Source organism: Ambystoma mexicanum, chromosome 6p, assembly GCF_040938575.1.
Source record: "Ambystoma mexicanum isolate Mex_15411 chromosome 6p, UKY_AmexF1_1, whole genome shotgun sequence".
Lineage (NCBI taxonomy): Eukaryota > Metazoa > Chordata > Amphibia > Caudata > Ambystomatidae > Ambystoma > Ambystoma mexicanum.
This window is the reverse complement of record NC_090935.1, coordinates 909,310,055-909,325,035: the sequence shown is the minus strand read 5'-3', so window position 1 is coordinate 909,325,035 and position 14,981 is coordinate 909,310,055. Positions and strand designations below refer to the sequence as shown.

At 43.2% G+C, this 14,981-nt stretch overlaps 1 protein-coding gene across 5 annotated transcripts in view; it reads left to right on the top strand.

Annotated features, from left to right (window-relative positions):
- TICAM2 (TIR domain containing adaptor molecule 2) overlaps window positions 1-14,562 on the top strand; it is a 248,995-nt gene extending 234,433 nt beyond the window's left edge. For 3 of the 5 annotated variants that reach the window (XM_069625526.1, XM_069625527.1, XM_069625530.1), the window contains one exon: window positions 13,455-14,562. In XM_069625526.1, coding sequence (XP_069481627.1) covers window positions 13,523-14,188 — 666 coding nt within the window. In that variant the 5' untranslated portion in view covers window positions 13,455-13,522 and the 3' untranslated portion in view covers window positions 14,189-14,562. The remainder of the gene's footprint in view (window positions 1-13,454) is intronic. The other 2 variants (XM_069625528.1, XM_069625529.1) reach the window with 1 other exon arrangement.
- The last annotated feature ends 419 nt before the right edge of the window (window positions 14,563-14,981 follow it).

Genomic DNA, 14,981 nt, shown 5'->3' with positions numbered 1-14,981 from the left:
TTTAGCCCAGTGTGTAGTGTCCCGGCCCACGCCAGCAGCCCCGGAGCGTCAGCAGCGGTCCGAGCCCCCTCTACATGGGTGGCGGGAATTGGGCGTCGCTGTATTAGGCCAACGCCCCGTGAGGGGGCGCGTGGGTAGCAGTATGCCACTGCTCCCCCGCGGACCCATGGAGTGAAGTTTGTTGGAGTGTGAGATGGGGGGGCAGCGGGGCCGCACCATGACGTCCAAGGGCTTGATCTGCCCCCAGTGATCCAAGTACCTGGGGTTAGCGCAAGGACCCTTCTCTGTTATGCGGCGTCAGCACCAGGGCTGGGGCTCTTTCTGCGCCTGTCAGGCGTTGCGCTGGATCTGAAGCTGGAGGGCCTGGGGCAGCTATTATGTCCTGGGGCCGGTGGTGTCCCCCACAGGCTTGCGGCTCCTCCACAGGCTTGCGACGCCCCTCGCGACTCCTCTGCGTAGGTTCTGCTCGCTCCGTCTGCCATTTTAGAAGGAGGTTGCGGAGGGGCCGCAAAGTTTGGATTGTCGCTGTGCGGCTTCCCGACGGTCGCCAGCCCCGATTTTCATCTCTTTGAGGCGGTGGCCTTCCAACCTCCGAGGTAGGATTTTGGCAGTATATTAGGCGCTGGAACTTCACTAAACCGCGGAAGCAGTGGGCCCGTCACGGAGGCCTCTAAGAGAGCGTCCGCATTGCCGGAGTTCCAGGCCACGCACCATAAGGATTAATCATTAAATAGTACCTATACATCCATCCTTTTATGGTTGGAAGGCAGGCTACAAAATAGCTAAAAAGATGCATTTCTGTCACCAGATAACTTGACAAGCGTTTGTTTGCCATCTGTGTAGTTCATAAAGCAGGAGCCACTTTCACAAGTGAGCTTAGTTAGTGCTCATAAGTAAGATTCAATTTTCAATAAATTCAATAAAAAGAAGGCACTCTGTTCACATTTTTTATAATAGGAGGTGAATTTAATGTACGGCTGGGAGACTTTTTACCAATGCAGAAATCCAAAACACAAGTAGATGCTATACTAAATATACCGGCACCAGTAATGCTTGATGGAAAGACAAATAAGCCATGTGCAAATCTACTGAAAAAGTTAGCGGATCTCAATTTGCGTTCTGTAAATGGAAGGTTGCCGGCGGATCGACCGGGGTGTTATACTTATAACTCGTCCAGGTAAAGATCAACAATCGTTTATTTCATGGTTCATGCACTCGATTGGCAGTACTTGCAAGATCTAAAAATAGATCAGTGCCCAGAGAGCGATCACAATCTTTTTGATTCATTATGGCAATACATTAATATAAATAATGCACAGACCAATCTAGGCACAGCGGATCGAACCTCAACTGATAGTAAAAAGCATTTAAACTGGGCAGCAATGTATAGAGACACTTGCTCTAATATCATAATAGTGATATGCCTTCCTTTTATTGAATACTGTTGTGCCACTAGTGGGATAAACTCATCACTCATGCATATCTGCTATATGACTACCAGTGTACATTTAGACAAACATTTCCTAAATCAGCATGGTATAATAAAGAGTGTAGAACCTTGAAATTCCACCTATTAAATTGGCAAAGATCCCTAATCGAAATCAACCAGAGCTTGCCATAGCGAGAATGTCTTCTAAAGATTCCTTACATCAGGCCAAAGAAGCATGGAAGTATAAATGTTGGCAGGAACTAGAAGAGGCTGCCAGAAAACCCAATAAACGTGATTTCTGGAAAATAGTTTCACTGAATACCTGTCCTTTAAAAGCCGAATCCTCTGAGTTTCCCTCTATCTTGGCCTGGACCAACCACTTCAGTGCCAATATATGAGAACGGTTGTGAACAATGACCTCGCTCTGGAGTTTCAGGTGGATGAAATAAGAGAAGCTTTGTTTTCAATTGCTCCTGGCAAGTTTTCTGCCCCGGACCATGTGGTGATAGATGTATTTAGGAAGGAACAGCTAATGTGTGTTCCAACCTTCATAAAACATGTTAATACATTTATGGCCACAAGTAATTTTCCGTCAAGCTGGAAGAAATACATAATAATTCCAATATTTAAAAAAGGTAAAAGAACTGACCCCCCCAGCTGCTATCGGCCCATATCCCTGATAGATGTAAAAGTAAATTGGTTGAGCAGGGCATTATATTCCTGCATAATTAAGTGGGGTAAAGAAAACTGTATACATTTGGAAGAGCAATATGGCTTCAGGGCAGGGGTTAGCACAGCAGAACAAATCATGAACCTCAGTCTGCTTTTGGACAAATATGTGTAAGGATAAGTTAGTCCTGTTTACCTGGGATTTATGGATCTTTCCCAAGTTTTCGATATGGTAAATCGAGAAAAATTGTGGCCCTTCTTATATTATATGGGCCTTCCACAACCCATTTTGAAAACACTAATTTAACGGCACACTGGTTTGAAAGTAGCAGTTAGAATGAACAACGCAGGAAAGCTAGCCCCTTCATTTGATATCCTATGTGGGGTCAGACAAGGTTGCGTTCTTGCTCCACTTTTGTTTAATTTGTACGTTTGCAGTCTGGCAAGCAATCTAAACAAAGCTACAAAGGACACATTGAGAGTTGGGGGGAGAAACATTTCTGTCCTCTTACGCTGATGATGCAGTCTTGGCTCGCACTCTGTAAGCCTTACAGAATTTAGTTTGTGCCTATGAAAAATACATGGGTAAAAGAGATTTGGCAATAAACAAAAAAAATCCAAAGTTATGCAAGTGGGCACACAGTCCAAGAGTCTACCCCCCATTTGTGTATCAGGGCGAAAACTCGATTGGGTGGAAAAATGAACGTATTTAGGCGTGACTTTTAACAGGGTAAATTGGTTAGACCACCTTGTCGAAACTACACAAAAATGTTCAGGCCTGTGGTGCATTATATAGATTCTCACAATAGATGGGTGGCTTAACCACCAAACCCACTCCAGCTATCTATCGGGCAAAGAAGTAGCGGCATGTACTTATGGCGCAGAAGTGTGGGCTGATGTCTTGCTAATTCACTTCAGGTTAAGGAAAACAATTTCTTGCAGAGCCTCTTAGGGGCTGTTGGGAGCTCCTCTATGTATGTGTTCCACCAAGAACTAAACCTGGATTAGATAACAGATTGCATACATTTAAAACCGGTGCTGTTCTGGGTGAGCAAATGGGCGCAAACCGAGACGCACCTAACGCATAAAATTTCGCAGGAGTTGATGTCTTCGGACATCTGCAGAAAGATCAACTGGCTAAATGCACTTGGTAAGACACTTGGTAGCCTTGGTTTATAGGGTATTTTTACTGCTCCAGCAACTGTTTCTAGAAATGACATTAATTTAATAAGGACAAAATACCTGGAGTATCGAAAGGAGCACCGCACCCTCGTGGAAATGAAGAACTGGTCGGTCTCTAATTATTTTAACTATGGATGCAACAGGTCTAACACTAAATATTTGCATTGGTGTCCATCGTAAAAGATTAAGGTGTCTTCTTTTTCATCTCAGGATTGTCCGCCTCCTATTATTGCAAGAGACCTGTGGTAGCACTCACCTGGACCAAAAAATGATCATTTGTTTTCAGTGTAAAGTGATTTCATCTTATGAGATGGCAATTGTTTTGTTTTTTTGCCCATGTTCTTATGAATTATAAAAAAAAGTTTTTTATTACTGGCCTTTAAGAAATTAAAGAGTAAGTCTAGTAAAGAGGCATTACATTGTATATTCTCTCTACCATCGAAAGACGTATCAGTGGCTGTCTATAGGTTTTCAGAATCTTCTTTGTCACTCCTTGCTGAGTTTGTTGTAAAATAGAATGTCTGTGAAATGTTTTAAATGCTATATTTTTATATAGTATGTTGCCTTTTAGAGCAATGCTTTGAAATAAAGATGTTAAGCAACAAATAATAAGAGGGGATAGGGATAAACCCTGTGGCACTTCGACCAGTCAAAGGGCCAGGGGCTGAGCAATCGGCCCATGGTTCACTGCCTCACCTCATTTATACAACAGTATAAATAATGAGCAATCAATTTACAGACCGTGCCACCCAGGCCAAAATATTCCAAACGTTGCAACGTGATCGTTGATTGTGTTAAATGCTGCACAGAGTTATAAAAAGACCAAAGCCTCGGCATCCATTTCCTCTGCATCTGGTACAGTGTGGCAGTGACATGATTGATGCTGCAAGCTGACCCAAATCTCAATGAAGGCACCCACTCCTCAACACGTCATAGAAAAGGACCAAATAATGGGCACACCCTGCTAGCGAATGAGACCTGGAGATCGATTGCAAGGGAAACAAGTTTATATAAGATACGGTGTGCGTGCAGAGAACTCTGCTGCCCGGAGAGCGCTCTGCCAAACATTACACGGGCAACACATTATAAGTCAAACTCGCATCACTAGTGACACCACACAACTCTCAAATACAAATGGTGAGACAAAATGGTAGATTATGTATCCATATGGGGTGACCACGTTGGATTGGCTGTTGCTTGGGTGTCGATCCCGCTGCACGTGGGTCAGCTGCCGACCTGACCTTCACCCCACGGAAATGACCCCAAAGTGCTACATTCCTAAGTGTCTACTCTACAATAACAGGATCTGAGGGCATGAGACAAATGGCAAGCATAAAGGTTTGACATGAATGGGGGTGCTTTCAGAATTGACTGACAGGTTATATGGACATTCTACCCTCTGCACCCAGGCACCCATAAAAACAGTGCCCCAGACACAGGTACCCCTCTTGGGGGTTTTGATCTACCTGATGCCTCATGATACGGATAGACATGTGTTGTTTCTATGGAGGATATATTGGTGCATGGGATTAGAGCGACGGTCGGTGTTCTCATCTGGTCATTGCGAGGGGTGAGATGTGTATATGTATCAAAAGAAGCAGAGGGGCATGGGTCCAGTGGAAAGTGGCCTGGCGGGGTGGGGGTCGAGGGAGCACAGGTAGGTTAGTGGAGATGGATGTTAAGAGTTGGTAAGCTTGGATCTAGGCACCACCAGCAGCTTGGTGTCATTGATGTAAGTGCTCTCAGCACAGGTTTTCTCCTTAGTGGTTCAACTAGGTACTGTGGGCTAATCCCTACTAGGCATTTGTATGTTATTAGAAGTAGGCGATACTCTATTCTGGCATCAATGGAGAGCCGGTGTTGTTTTTGCCTCCGATATATGATCTCTTCTTTTCAAACTTTCAATTACTCACTGCGCTATTTTGAATTACTTGTAGTCTAGCAAAGTTGCCTTTGCATATGCCGACCAGAAGACTACTGCCACTACTTTTTTTTTTTTTAGTAAGGTACGGTTATATCTGTTATGGTAGCCTAACATACTATATTGGCGCAGAGACAAGGCTATTAACCTGGGCACGCATATTTAGATTTTCATGCAGGTATAATCCTAAAGTTTCAACTTTCTGTTTTGTGGCGATCCTGCGGCCTGCCACCTTACAGTGCAGATACTCTGGACCAAGCTTTTGCACTCTGTTTTCAGTACCCACCACCATCAACTCTGTTTTTTCATCATTTAAGGCTAAGCTGCTTTTAACCATCCAGGTTTGGATCATACCATACACTTTATTAATGGTGCTAGCATCCTCTACTCGTAGATTCCTGATAGGGGAATAACGCATTGTGTATCATCTGCATAATTAGTGAAGCATAGTCCCCATCTTCAAGAATCTGAAAAGTGGAACAGTGGAAATATTGTACAGAGAAAGCGAGAGGCAAGCACCTTGTGGAACTCCATATTGCAAATGAGCTGGGATTGCTTCTGCACTGTTGCTACAGACCCTTATCTGTCTGTTTTCCAAATAATACTTTACCCCATGCTGCTGCACTCTCTGAGAACTGCGCCGCTTCTTTTCAATCAATAACAAGTGGACTACCAAATCAAAAGTGGCTGACAGATCCAGCAGCACGGGAAGTACTATGTGCCCTTTATCAATTGCTTTGACGCATGCTGGATTTAAGATCCAGCAAAGCTGTTTCTGTATCAAAACCTGGTGTGAAACCTGAATGCCATTTATTCAGAATGTTTTGGTTCGCCAAGTGCTCTAAGATCTGGTTATAGGCCATTCCATCAAGTATTTTAATTAATAGTGGCGTGTTAGTGATTGGCCAATAACTGGATGGCACCAGAGGATCAAGCCAGCGCTATCGATGCATTTATTAATTCATCTGGCGCATGATTTTCTTTAAAGAATGCATTCACAAACTTTGTAAGAATCCCTATCAGGGATGGTGTGCAGGCTTTAACTATGATTGCGAGACAAATGTCTCCTTTGCAATTGGTGGGTTGAAGTTTACTAACAATATCTGTCAGCTCTACTTCTGTGACCGATCTAAAGCTGAATTGTCTGCCAGCATCTCCATGCAAGTTCTTGCTTATCTAATTTGCGCTACTTTCAACCTCTTCTCCTGGATCAAGTGTATTTCTTGTTTGTTTTGTTTGATCTTGTCCAGCATTGCCTCTTGAATAGATGTGCACCAGGCATCATCTTTTTTTTAGTCTTTCCTGTTTATTGGGGCTGGCATTTAGCAACTCTTTCAAGATCCTAAATAATTCTTGTGAGTCGTGCTCTGCTTTGGCTATCCTGCTGTCGTACATCATTTCTTTTGCTTTGATAATAGCTACTTTATATACCTTAGCTGCAATGCTGTATGCTTCTTTATCTTTATTAGTTCCTGTATATTTCCAGATATAAAAACACTTGTTTTTAAATACCTTCAGCTTTTATAGCTCAGGTGAGAACTATGCGTTTGCTTTTTAACAGGGCCTCAGCCTTGTCTTTAGCGGAGCGATAGCAAAGGAACACCAAGAGACAATCTCGAAAGCAATAAATGCTATCTCATCTGCAGTCTCCAGGTTGACTATATCTCTGGTTAGAAGGGCAATCCATACTTTCTTTGCCTGTGGTGAATGTTTGCGTATGTTCCTAGAGGTAATCCAGGTTCTTTTCAACAGCAATGTTCTTTATCCGCTTAGGAAATAACACATCAAAGTGGACAAACAAATGTATGAACAGGGGCATGGGGAAAGCATGGGCTCACTAGAAGTAATGTTGTAAGTAGCCACCCAGTCTAGGGTATTACCCTTTATCTGTGTTGCCTTATTAATCTGATAACTAAGGCCCATATTCGTGAGCAAGTCCTCCAATCCTTTGGTTGAGTGATCAGCGTCTTCGCCAAGCCATAAATTAATTTCTCCCAAAAGCACACCTTTAGCTGTCAATTTTAACAGGGGCAACAGCATGTTTCCCAGTTGAGTAGCAAAGTCTGGCATTGGTGTGGGAGGTTGATGTATCAAAATACAATTGACTATTGTATTATGGTCTATGCACATTTTTATGTGAAGCGTTTCACAACCCTCTGGACCCAGTATGTCCACATCCCATACTTCTAGGTCAGTTCTATATAACAGCGACTCCTCCCCATTTCCCCAGTGCGATAGAGGGGCTGGCTGCCTTGTGCAACCATGTTTCAGTCAGGGCACAACCATCTAGGTTTTGTTCTGAAATGTAATTTGCCACATCTGTTCCATGTTTAACCAAGGATCTGGTATTCAGGAACAAGACATTCAGTTTTGTTGTACTTTCCCTCTCATGGTCACCTTCTATACACAACTTTATTTTGCTATTCTGAGGAGCTAGTTCTCCTTCCTTGTGCAATAACTCATGTGCATTCGCCCTAATGCTTGAATCGCTTTCCTGGGTTAAAACGAGGGAGTCAGCATATCCTGCCAACTCAGTTATCTGTCCTAATCTTCCCTATCATCTGTTCGGTGTTGGGATGTGTAGGAGTACAAAGATAGAAGCTTTCCCATATGCTATTGTCCCTCTGTATAACCAGTGGGTTTTTGACTCTGCCAATCAGCCTGGTTCCCTGCGGTACACTTGCCACACAAACCGTCATGATATCAGAGCCTGTTGAGTAATGTAATTCAGCAGTCATATAGCGTGCCATAATCTCTGCCCGAGGTCATGCAGCAGATGGAAGCAGCAAATTGTAATTCGTAGTATTCAATAATAAGTTAGATTTAGCAATTTGAATTGCTTCTAATGGATGCATTGTAGCACGCTTCATTAACAAAAAGGGGGGGACTGGGAGGCAAACAGAACAACTCGTACCAGGTGAAAAGAACGAAGCAACGGGTGAAACCGACAACACGGACCAGCACAGACCGGCTTGCCGCTTGCGTGCCTGTAGGAGAAGAAATAGCTGACAATTGGAAAATTGTTCGATGTTAAACGGGTCGGTATTGAGATAACAAGAGTTGAAAAGCCGGATCTCATTGATTCTACTTTATCCACAAAATAATTGGATTTTTTTATCCACCATCTGCTATGAGGTGGTTATTTATCGAGGGAATAAAATAATTTGAGATTTAATCGCCAAGGCTTTATAAAGGTGAAGTTGTCTTCTTTGGAGTATTTTATCAATTGAAGAATCAGTTTGCCTGAATTTCTCTCCAGGTTTCTTGTCAGTGTGACATTTCACAAGGTGTCATCACTTCTCCCCAAGGGGAGCCCTTTCCCATGAGGCTAGGCAGGTGCGGCCGCTACCCAATAATCCCGATGGGGTGGTTTAATGCAGGAGGACCTCATGGGGAGGGACTCCCCCTCTTGGGACAATGATGACCACCTGGAGTGCAGCCCATTGAATGTTGTCACTTCCCGATCATTCCCTAGCCCTTCCCACTGTTCAAAACCACTTTATTAAAAGTCAACCCATGTACTGTTGCCATACCAGAGATAATCCTAAAGCCAAAAGTACTGGGACGAAGAAGAACACAGGAGACATGAAGGACATTGACTGTGCTTGTACTAGTACGAGGTGCCCTCGAGGAGGCATAAAGAGTCAGTTCTTAACAGAGACAGAGGACATTTACAATATGCATGGGGGGAACTCAATACAATGTATAAAACGGAACCAAGGGCTATCAAATGTGTCAAGCCCAGCTGTGTCAAGCGTGGCCGTGTCAAACCCCACCAGGTCTGGGAACAGGTGTCGAGGTGAACCTGCACGAGTGATCCAAGCACTGCCAATGGATCGCAGGGAAGAGGATACCGGTGAAGTGCTGTGGGAGTCCTCCATCCATTCTGCAGGAGCAAACCCGGGCAGAAGACCAAGCCGTAGAGTGTAGCCGCGGAACAGATTAGAGAAGTACAACGCAGCTGATGGAGCAACAGCAGTTAACCAGCAGAGCCAAAGAGAAGACCTGCAGTTCCAGGAAGTCCTGGTGACATACCACAATCCCACACAAGGTAACAGGGGGTACTGGAGACCCGAGAGGACACAGTGATAGAAGGGAGGCATGTTTACAAAGCTTCCTGTCGCATCAGTAGTGGGGAGCCTGCTACTGAATAGAACCAGAGAAGGGTCCGAGACCCGAAAGCAGATACTGAAAGCATTCAAGAAAATCTTCTTGGTCACAGTGGGAAAGGAGAACCACTGACCTCCAGAGAAGGGTCTGGGACCCAAAAGCCGTTACTGAAAGTATAAGAGGCAATCTTCCTCATCACAGTGAGATAAAGATAACCACTGACCGCCAGAGAAGGGTTTGGGACCCGAAAGCACGTACTGAAATTATTAGAGGAAATCTTCCTCGTCACAGTCCAAAAGAATGAACCACTGACCACCAGAGTAGGGTCTAGGACCCGAGAGTGAATACTCAGAAGAAATTGAGCAAGCAAGGAGATGTATTAAAGACACCAGGGTAAGGGTGTAATTCCCCCTGGCCTTGTTGTGAACTGTACCAAGCAGTACCAGGAGAAGGCAGATATTCTCCTGGTCCAAACTGGGAGTTCTGCTGTAGACGTCGGAGGAAGGGAGTCATTAACCCTGGCTGTATTGGAAACTGTGTAAAGCTACACCAGGAGAAGGGAGTCACTCTCCTGAAGGCAAACTTTGGATACGGGCTGTGTGAAACCCGCAAGCCAGGGGAAAGGAGGCATTCCCCCTGGCATTCTTATTGCAAGATAACATTATGGACACTATCCAGGCAACAGGAGATGGGAACCATTCTCCCGAAGAAGGAACTTTGTTAGTTTATCCTTTAGTTATAGTGTGATCGATAGAAGTAAGTTGTGACACAGGATGGTGGAGTTTATCTTGACAGACATTCTGACGGACGTTTTAGTATTAGGTTTGAGGCAGGGAACCCCCTCATAGAGCTAGGGATAGATAGGTTTTTATTACTGAAAATAAACATTTATAACCACCACCATGCCACCTTTGTGTCAGCTTCTTTCTTCAACATCCTTACATCAGACACTTTGACTTCCTGTACAAACCATTCTTCTATAGGTTTTCCGTCTGTTTAAGGAAATCAATTTCAAAGGAGCAGACTCATCAATGATCTTTGGTTAAAAATAATCAAAGGAGTTATTGAGTTGGGATTGTCATTTGACATCATTTCTTATCTGAGCTGAACGAATGTAGGTGAAATTAGGTCCTTAGTAATCGGCTTTCATGGTCCAATTTCGATAGTTGTCGGTTTAATATGATGCTAGCCTGTGCAGACCGACCTAAAATAATAAAAGGAAGCCCATAATTATCTGGTCAGGTTATGGAAAGGGATTCCATAGACGACACATCAGAAAATAAGGTGAAGACATGACCCAACATATCCGGCCTATTGATCAGTGGTCTCAAGCCAAAGTTCTCCAAGAAAGTTAATAGGTGACATGTGTCCTTAGCATTGGCCACATCACAGCGATAATTCAAATCTTCTAAAATCAGTAAACTAGGGTTTGTGAGTAATAAGTCACTGCTTCTGTTATAGATTTAGGATTACCAATCCTTACTCATGTGATGTAGGTTCCTGGGGTATCATGGATTGAGTCCTACCTGTGATCTGACCATTTATAAATTCTAGTCTCAGTATGGTATCGGTAAACCTAAAGACATGTCTGGGACGGTACCTTTGTGGCCCTGGAGGTGTTCTAGGGAATCATGGGTAAAGTTCATGCCCTGATATTTCAGTACTATACACCGAGACATACTGTTGGGAGTTGTAAGAGATTGATCTCTGCCATCTGCTCGATAGTGCAGAAGGGGGTGATATTATTTCACCGTTTTTGAAGATCCCAGCACAAGAGTTAAGGGAGTGCTCAGGGATCATAGTATAAACAAGTAAAACAAACCCCCTTTCATCTTGTGAGATTTCCTAAGAGATAGCAGTAATTATTCATCCATGTCGATTTTGTATTGATGCTTCATTTTTTTGGCACATTGTACTGTCAAATTTAACATGAAAAAATACACAACCACACTTCGCAATTACAGAAAATGTGTTATTTTAATGAACAGGATGAATATAGCCGACACGTGTTTCGACCCTCTGGTCTTCTTCCAGGCTGTAGAAATTCTAATTGCGTCCCCTGAATAGGGGAAGGATCTGCTTGCAAAAATTCAAGCCGCTACCGTGCGCGAACAGTCTTGGTGTGTTCCAAGTTGCTAACCGCGAGTGCAGAGTAACATACTATCATCCACTGCTTTTTAGCCGCACAAGTATAGAGTCTGAGGAATGTCGCATGTAGCCATTCCGATATGTGACCTAACTCACTATTTATTTATATTTATATAGCGCGCAGACAGCCCAGGGGCATTGTGGCGCTGTTACTTGCAGGATCTTAGTTACAGAGGGTACATGATTGGTAGAAGTCGTTGGCACATTATGATTGCTACAAGCAGATTAGTCATTACAGCTCATGCCTCTTTTGTTATTACATTACAGACAGTTGATTGGCAAACATGGTTCTGCGAGAGACCTTATGTGAAGAGGATGGTTTTCCTAGCTTTCTCAAAGGCAATGAGGGAGGGTTCACCTCGGATTGTGGGAGGTAGGGCATTCTAGTGTGATGGTGCGAGATAAGGGAAGCTGGATCCTCCTGCTCTGGCTCTTTTTACTAGTGGCACACAGAGCATGTTGGTATATGGTGACCTGGTTGGCCTTGTGGAGGAGACTGGGTCGACCGGGGCGGTGAGGTGGATGCACTTGTGGGTCAGTGTCAGAGCTTTGAAGACGATTCTTTCCTTTATTGGTAGCCAATGGGCTAATTTTCTGGCCTCAGAGATGTGTTCTCTTTTCGCAATACCTTAGGCAGCGCGGAGGGCACTGTTCTGTATGATTTGTAGCCTTTCCAGGTTTTTGTTGGAGGTTCCTAGGAAGAGTACATTGCAGTAATCTAGCCTGGAGCCGGTGATTGCTCTGGCTATGTTTGTGCAGTTCTCTTTGGAGAAGAAGGGTCTGACTGCGTTAATTAGTTTGGTGTGGTACGCAGCTGAGGAGGCTATTGCGTTGACTTGTCTGTCCATGGAGAGGTTGGAGTCCATAAATTTGGAATCCAAGTAGACAGTATCTCCTCCTTGGCACAATAAACACAGTACAAAACTTTGTTACAACAATTATAAAAGAAGCCAATTGTGTCCAATACAAAATACAATTGTACAACGCATCAATCATTGCAACATCCACATGTGCATACAATCTGCTGTCTTATCAGTGGAGACCTTATTCAGATGGACCTAACCAGTGACATGGACATAATGGGGTGTCCTACGGTAGTAAAAAAAAGAAAAAATCCTGACATAAGGGAAGACCAGTCTGTGTAAATGCATCCTGTAGTCAGCGATACCTGCACATTAATGAGAAAGTTTACCTGCTGAAGAAGTATCTCCTGTGTCGTTCTCAGTCAGGGGTCCTTTGACTGAGAGAACATAAACAAAAAGACTCCTGTCTTCTAGTTCTCTCTCATAGAGTGTGAAGGCACTTCAACTCTAAACCATAGTTGTACCTACCTCTTTAGTTACTTTTGAAAGGACGAACAGAGTCCAATGCTCTTCTTATGAGCATACATCATTTGAGGTACTACAATATATTTTATCAGGCCTGTGAAGCATACATACAGGCTACGCTTGGAATATAAACAGCAAGTCACTCTGCAGCAGTCATAACTAGAAAAATTGTATCCTAATGAAAGCTGTTGAATCCTGTAATAATTACAGAGCATTAAATTTCACTGTCACTAAAAAAAAAGTTGGTATCATACGGATGGTACCGCTGCATGTCCCTAGTGGTTCAAAGATGATGCTAAAGTCTGTCATATATTTGAACCTGCCCACTTGTGGCTGAGTTTTGGATCCAGATTTTGCACGAATTGTGGTTGATTGCACGGGATCACTTACCATTGATTGTGTTTTTAACGAATGGGAAGGCAAAACTAGTTGTTAACTTTATGGGCCTGACTGGGACCATTCACCAGTATTTTGTAAACCAGTGCAAGATGGGAAACTTTTTTTAATGTGTTTCTCATACTATCCTATCATAAACCAGCACCTCATATAATTACTGCAAACGGTAATCCGAGTATTGTACATATTTCATGTGATGGAATTATTGTGAGATTTCAAATGTAGTTAATTTGTTTTCATAAAAAATATTTTTGTCTACTTTCCTCTTCAGGCTGACAGTCTACTTCATCAGAATTAGTTATACTGACGTGTTTAATCTACCTTGCAGTGGGTGTCATCATGGGTGTCAGTAATTCCAAACAAAATCACCAGTCACCCAACAGCATATGCAAAGATGTGGTGGGAAAGAATGACACCCCAACAGAGATGAATGAAGATGTTGAGTCGGGAACACTTTCTCACCCGAGGGAGGCGCTTCCTGAAGTGGAAACCAACAGCAGTAATGAAATAACATGGTTCGACGAGGAAGAGGTATTTTACAAGTTTGTAATTCTGCACAGCCAAAGTGATATTGAAGAGGCCATCAGGCTCCAGGACATACTGCAAACTCAATTTCACATTGAACCTGGGATTATCTTTGCTGAAATGCCATGTGGTCGACATAAACTACAAAATTTAGAGGATGCTGTGAATGGATCAGCGTGGACCATCATCTTGTTAACTGAAAACTTTCTAAGCGAGGCTTGGTGCGAGTACCAATCCTATGCAACTCTAATGAACTCTATCAACAAACAGCATAAATACAACTCTGTCATACCAGTGAGGCCTGCAAGCAATGGCCTATCTAGGGAAAGGACTCCATTTGTCCTGCAAGCGATTAATGCGCTAGAAGAGAGGAGCCCAGCGTTTGCTCAACAGGTGGTGAACACCTTCCAGGAAACCTTATATAAGAAACAGCAGGAGTTGTGGAAGAAAGAACGATGGAAGGAGAACAAGCTGGAGTAAGAACTGCAAGGGAGATTCTACAGTCCTTTGCCTCGTGTATACAAGGCCCCATTAAGTTATATAGACTATTATTTTTAAGTCAATTAATCAGAGAGTGTTAATGGAATATTAAACCCCGAGAAAGACTGATTATTGGCATAGTTTCGTTCTTCTCGTTTTTTTTCTCCAGTTAAATTTAAATTGCTTGAGTGAATCATATACATGCATTTACTGTATGTGATGGCACAGAGGCATACTGTCCCAATTTGCCACTGAAAACTTGCAGAGTGAATGCACTTGTGATGTATGAGTTGTAGAAAAAAAATTATTTGGAAGTAAAAAAAGGTATTTGGCACGCCATGCACTGTAATTAAAGACATTATTTTTCAAAACCTCTAATGTGTAGGTGTACATAAATAATTTTGATCTACATTATTTTTTATTTGACATAACATTGTGATTCAGTATTTGCCATTTAACAAACAATTAGGGCCCCGACATTTGTGCTTCCATACTCCGAACTGCAGATTGGAACGTTTCCCTTTTTGTGACATCTAAAAGACAGAGGGAGGAAGATCCAGCTCATTAGGTGCAGTTAGAGAGTCCCCTGCCAGAACTCTTGTAGCAGGCCCTAGTGTCCATCACCTGCTCTGTGATGCATTAAGAGCGCATCATGGGGGGTGCTCTTTTATTGTGACACCATCTCCTAGAAGCTATCACAACTGTGTAACTAGGGGAGAGCTTTTGAACGTTCCTTACAAGATCTGTTTTGTTTCCATGCTGCATGATTCGATAGTCCTGTTTTTTCCACTTT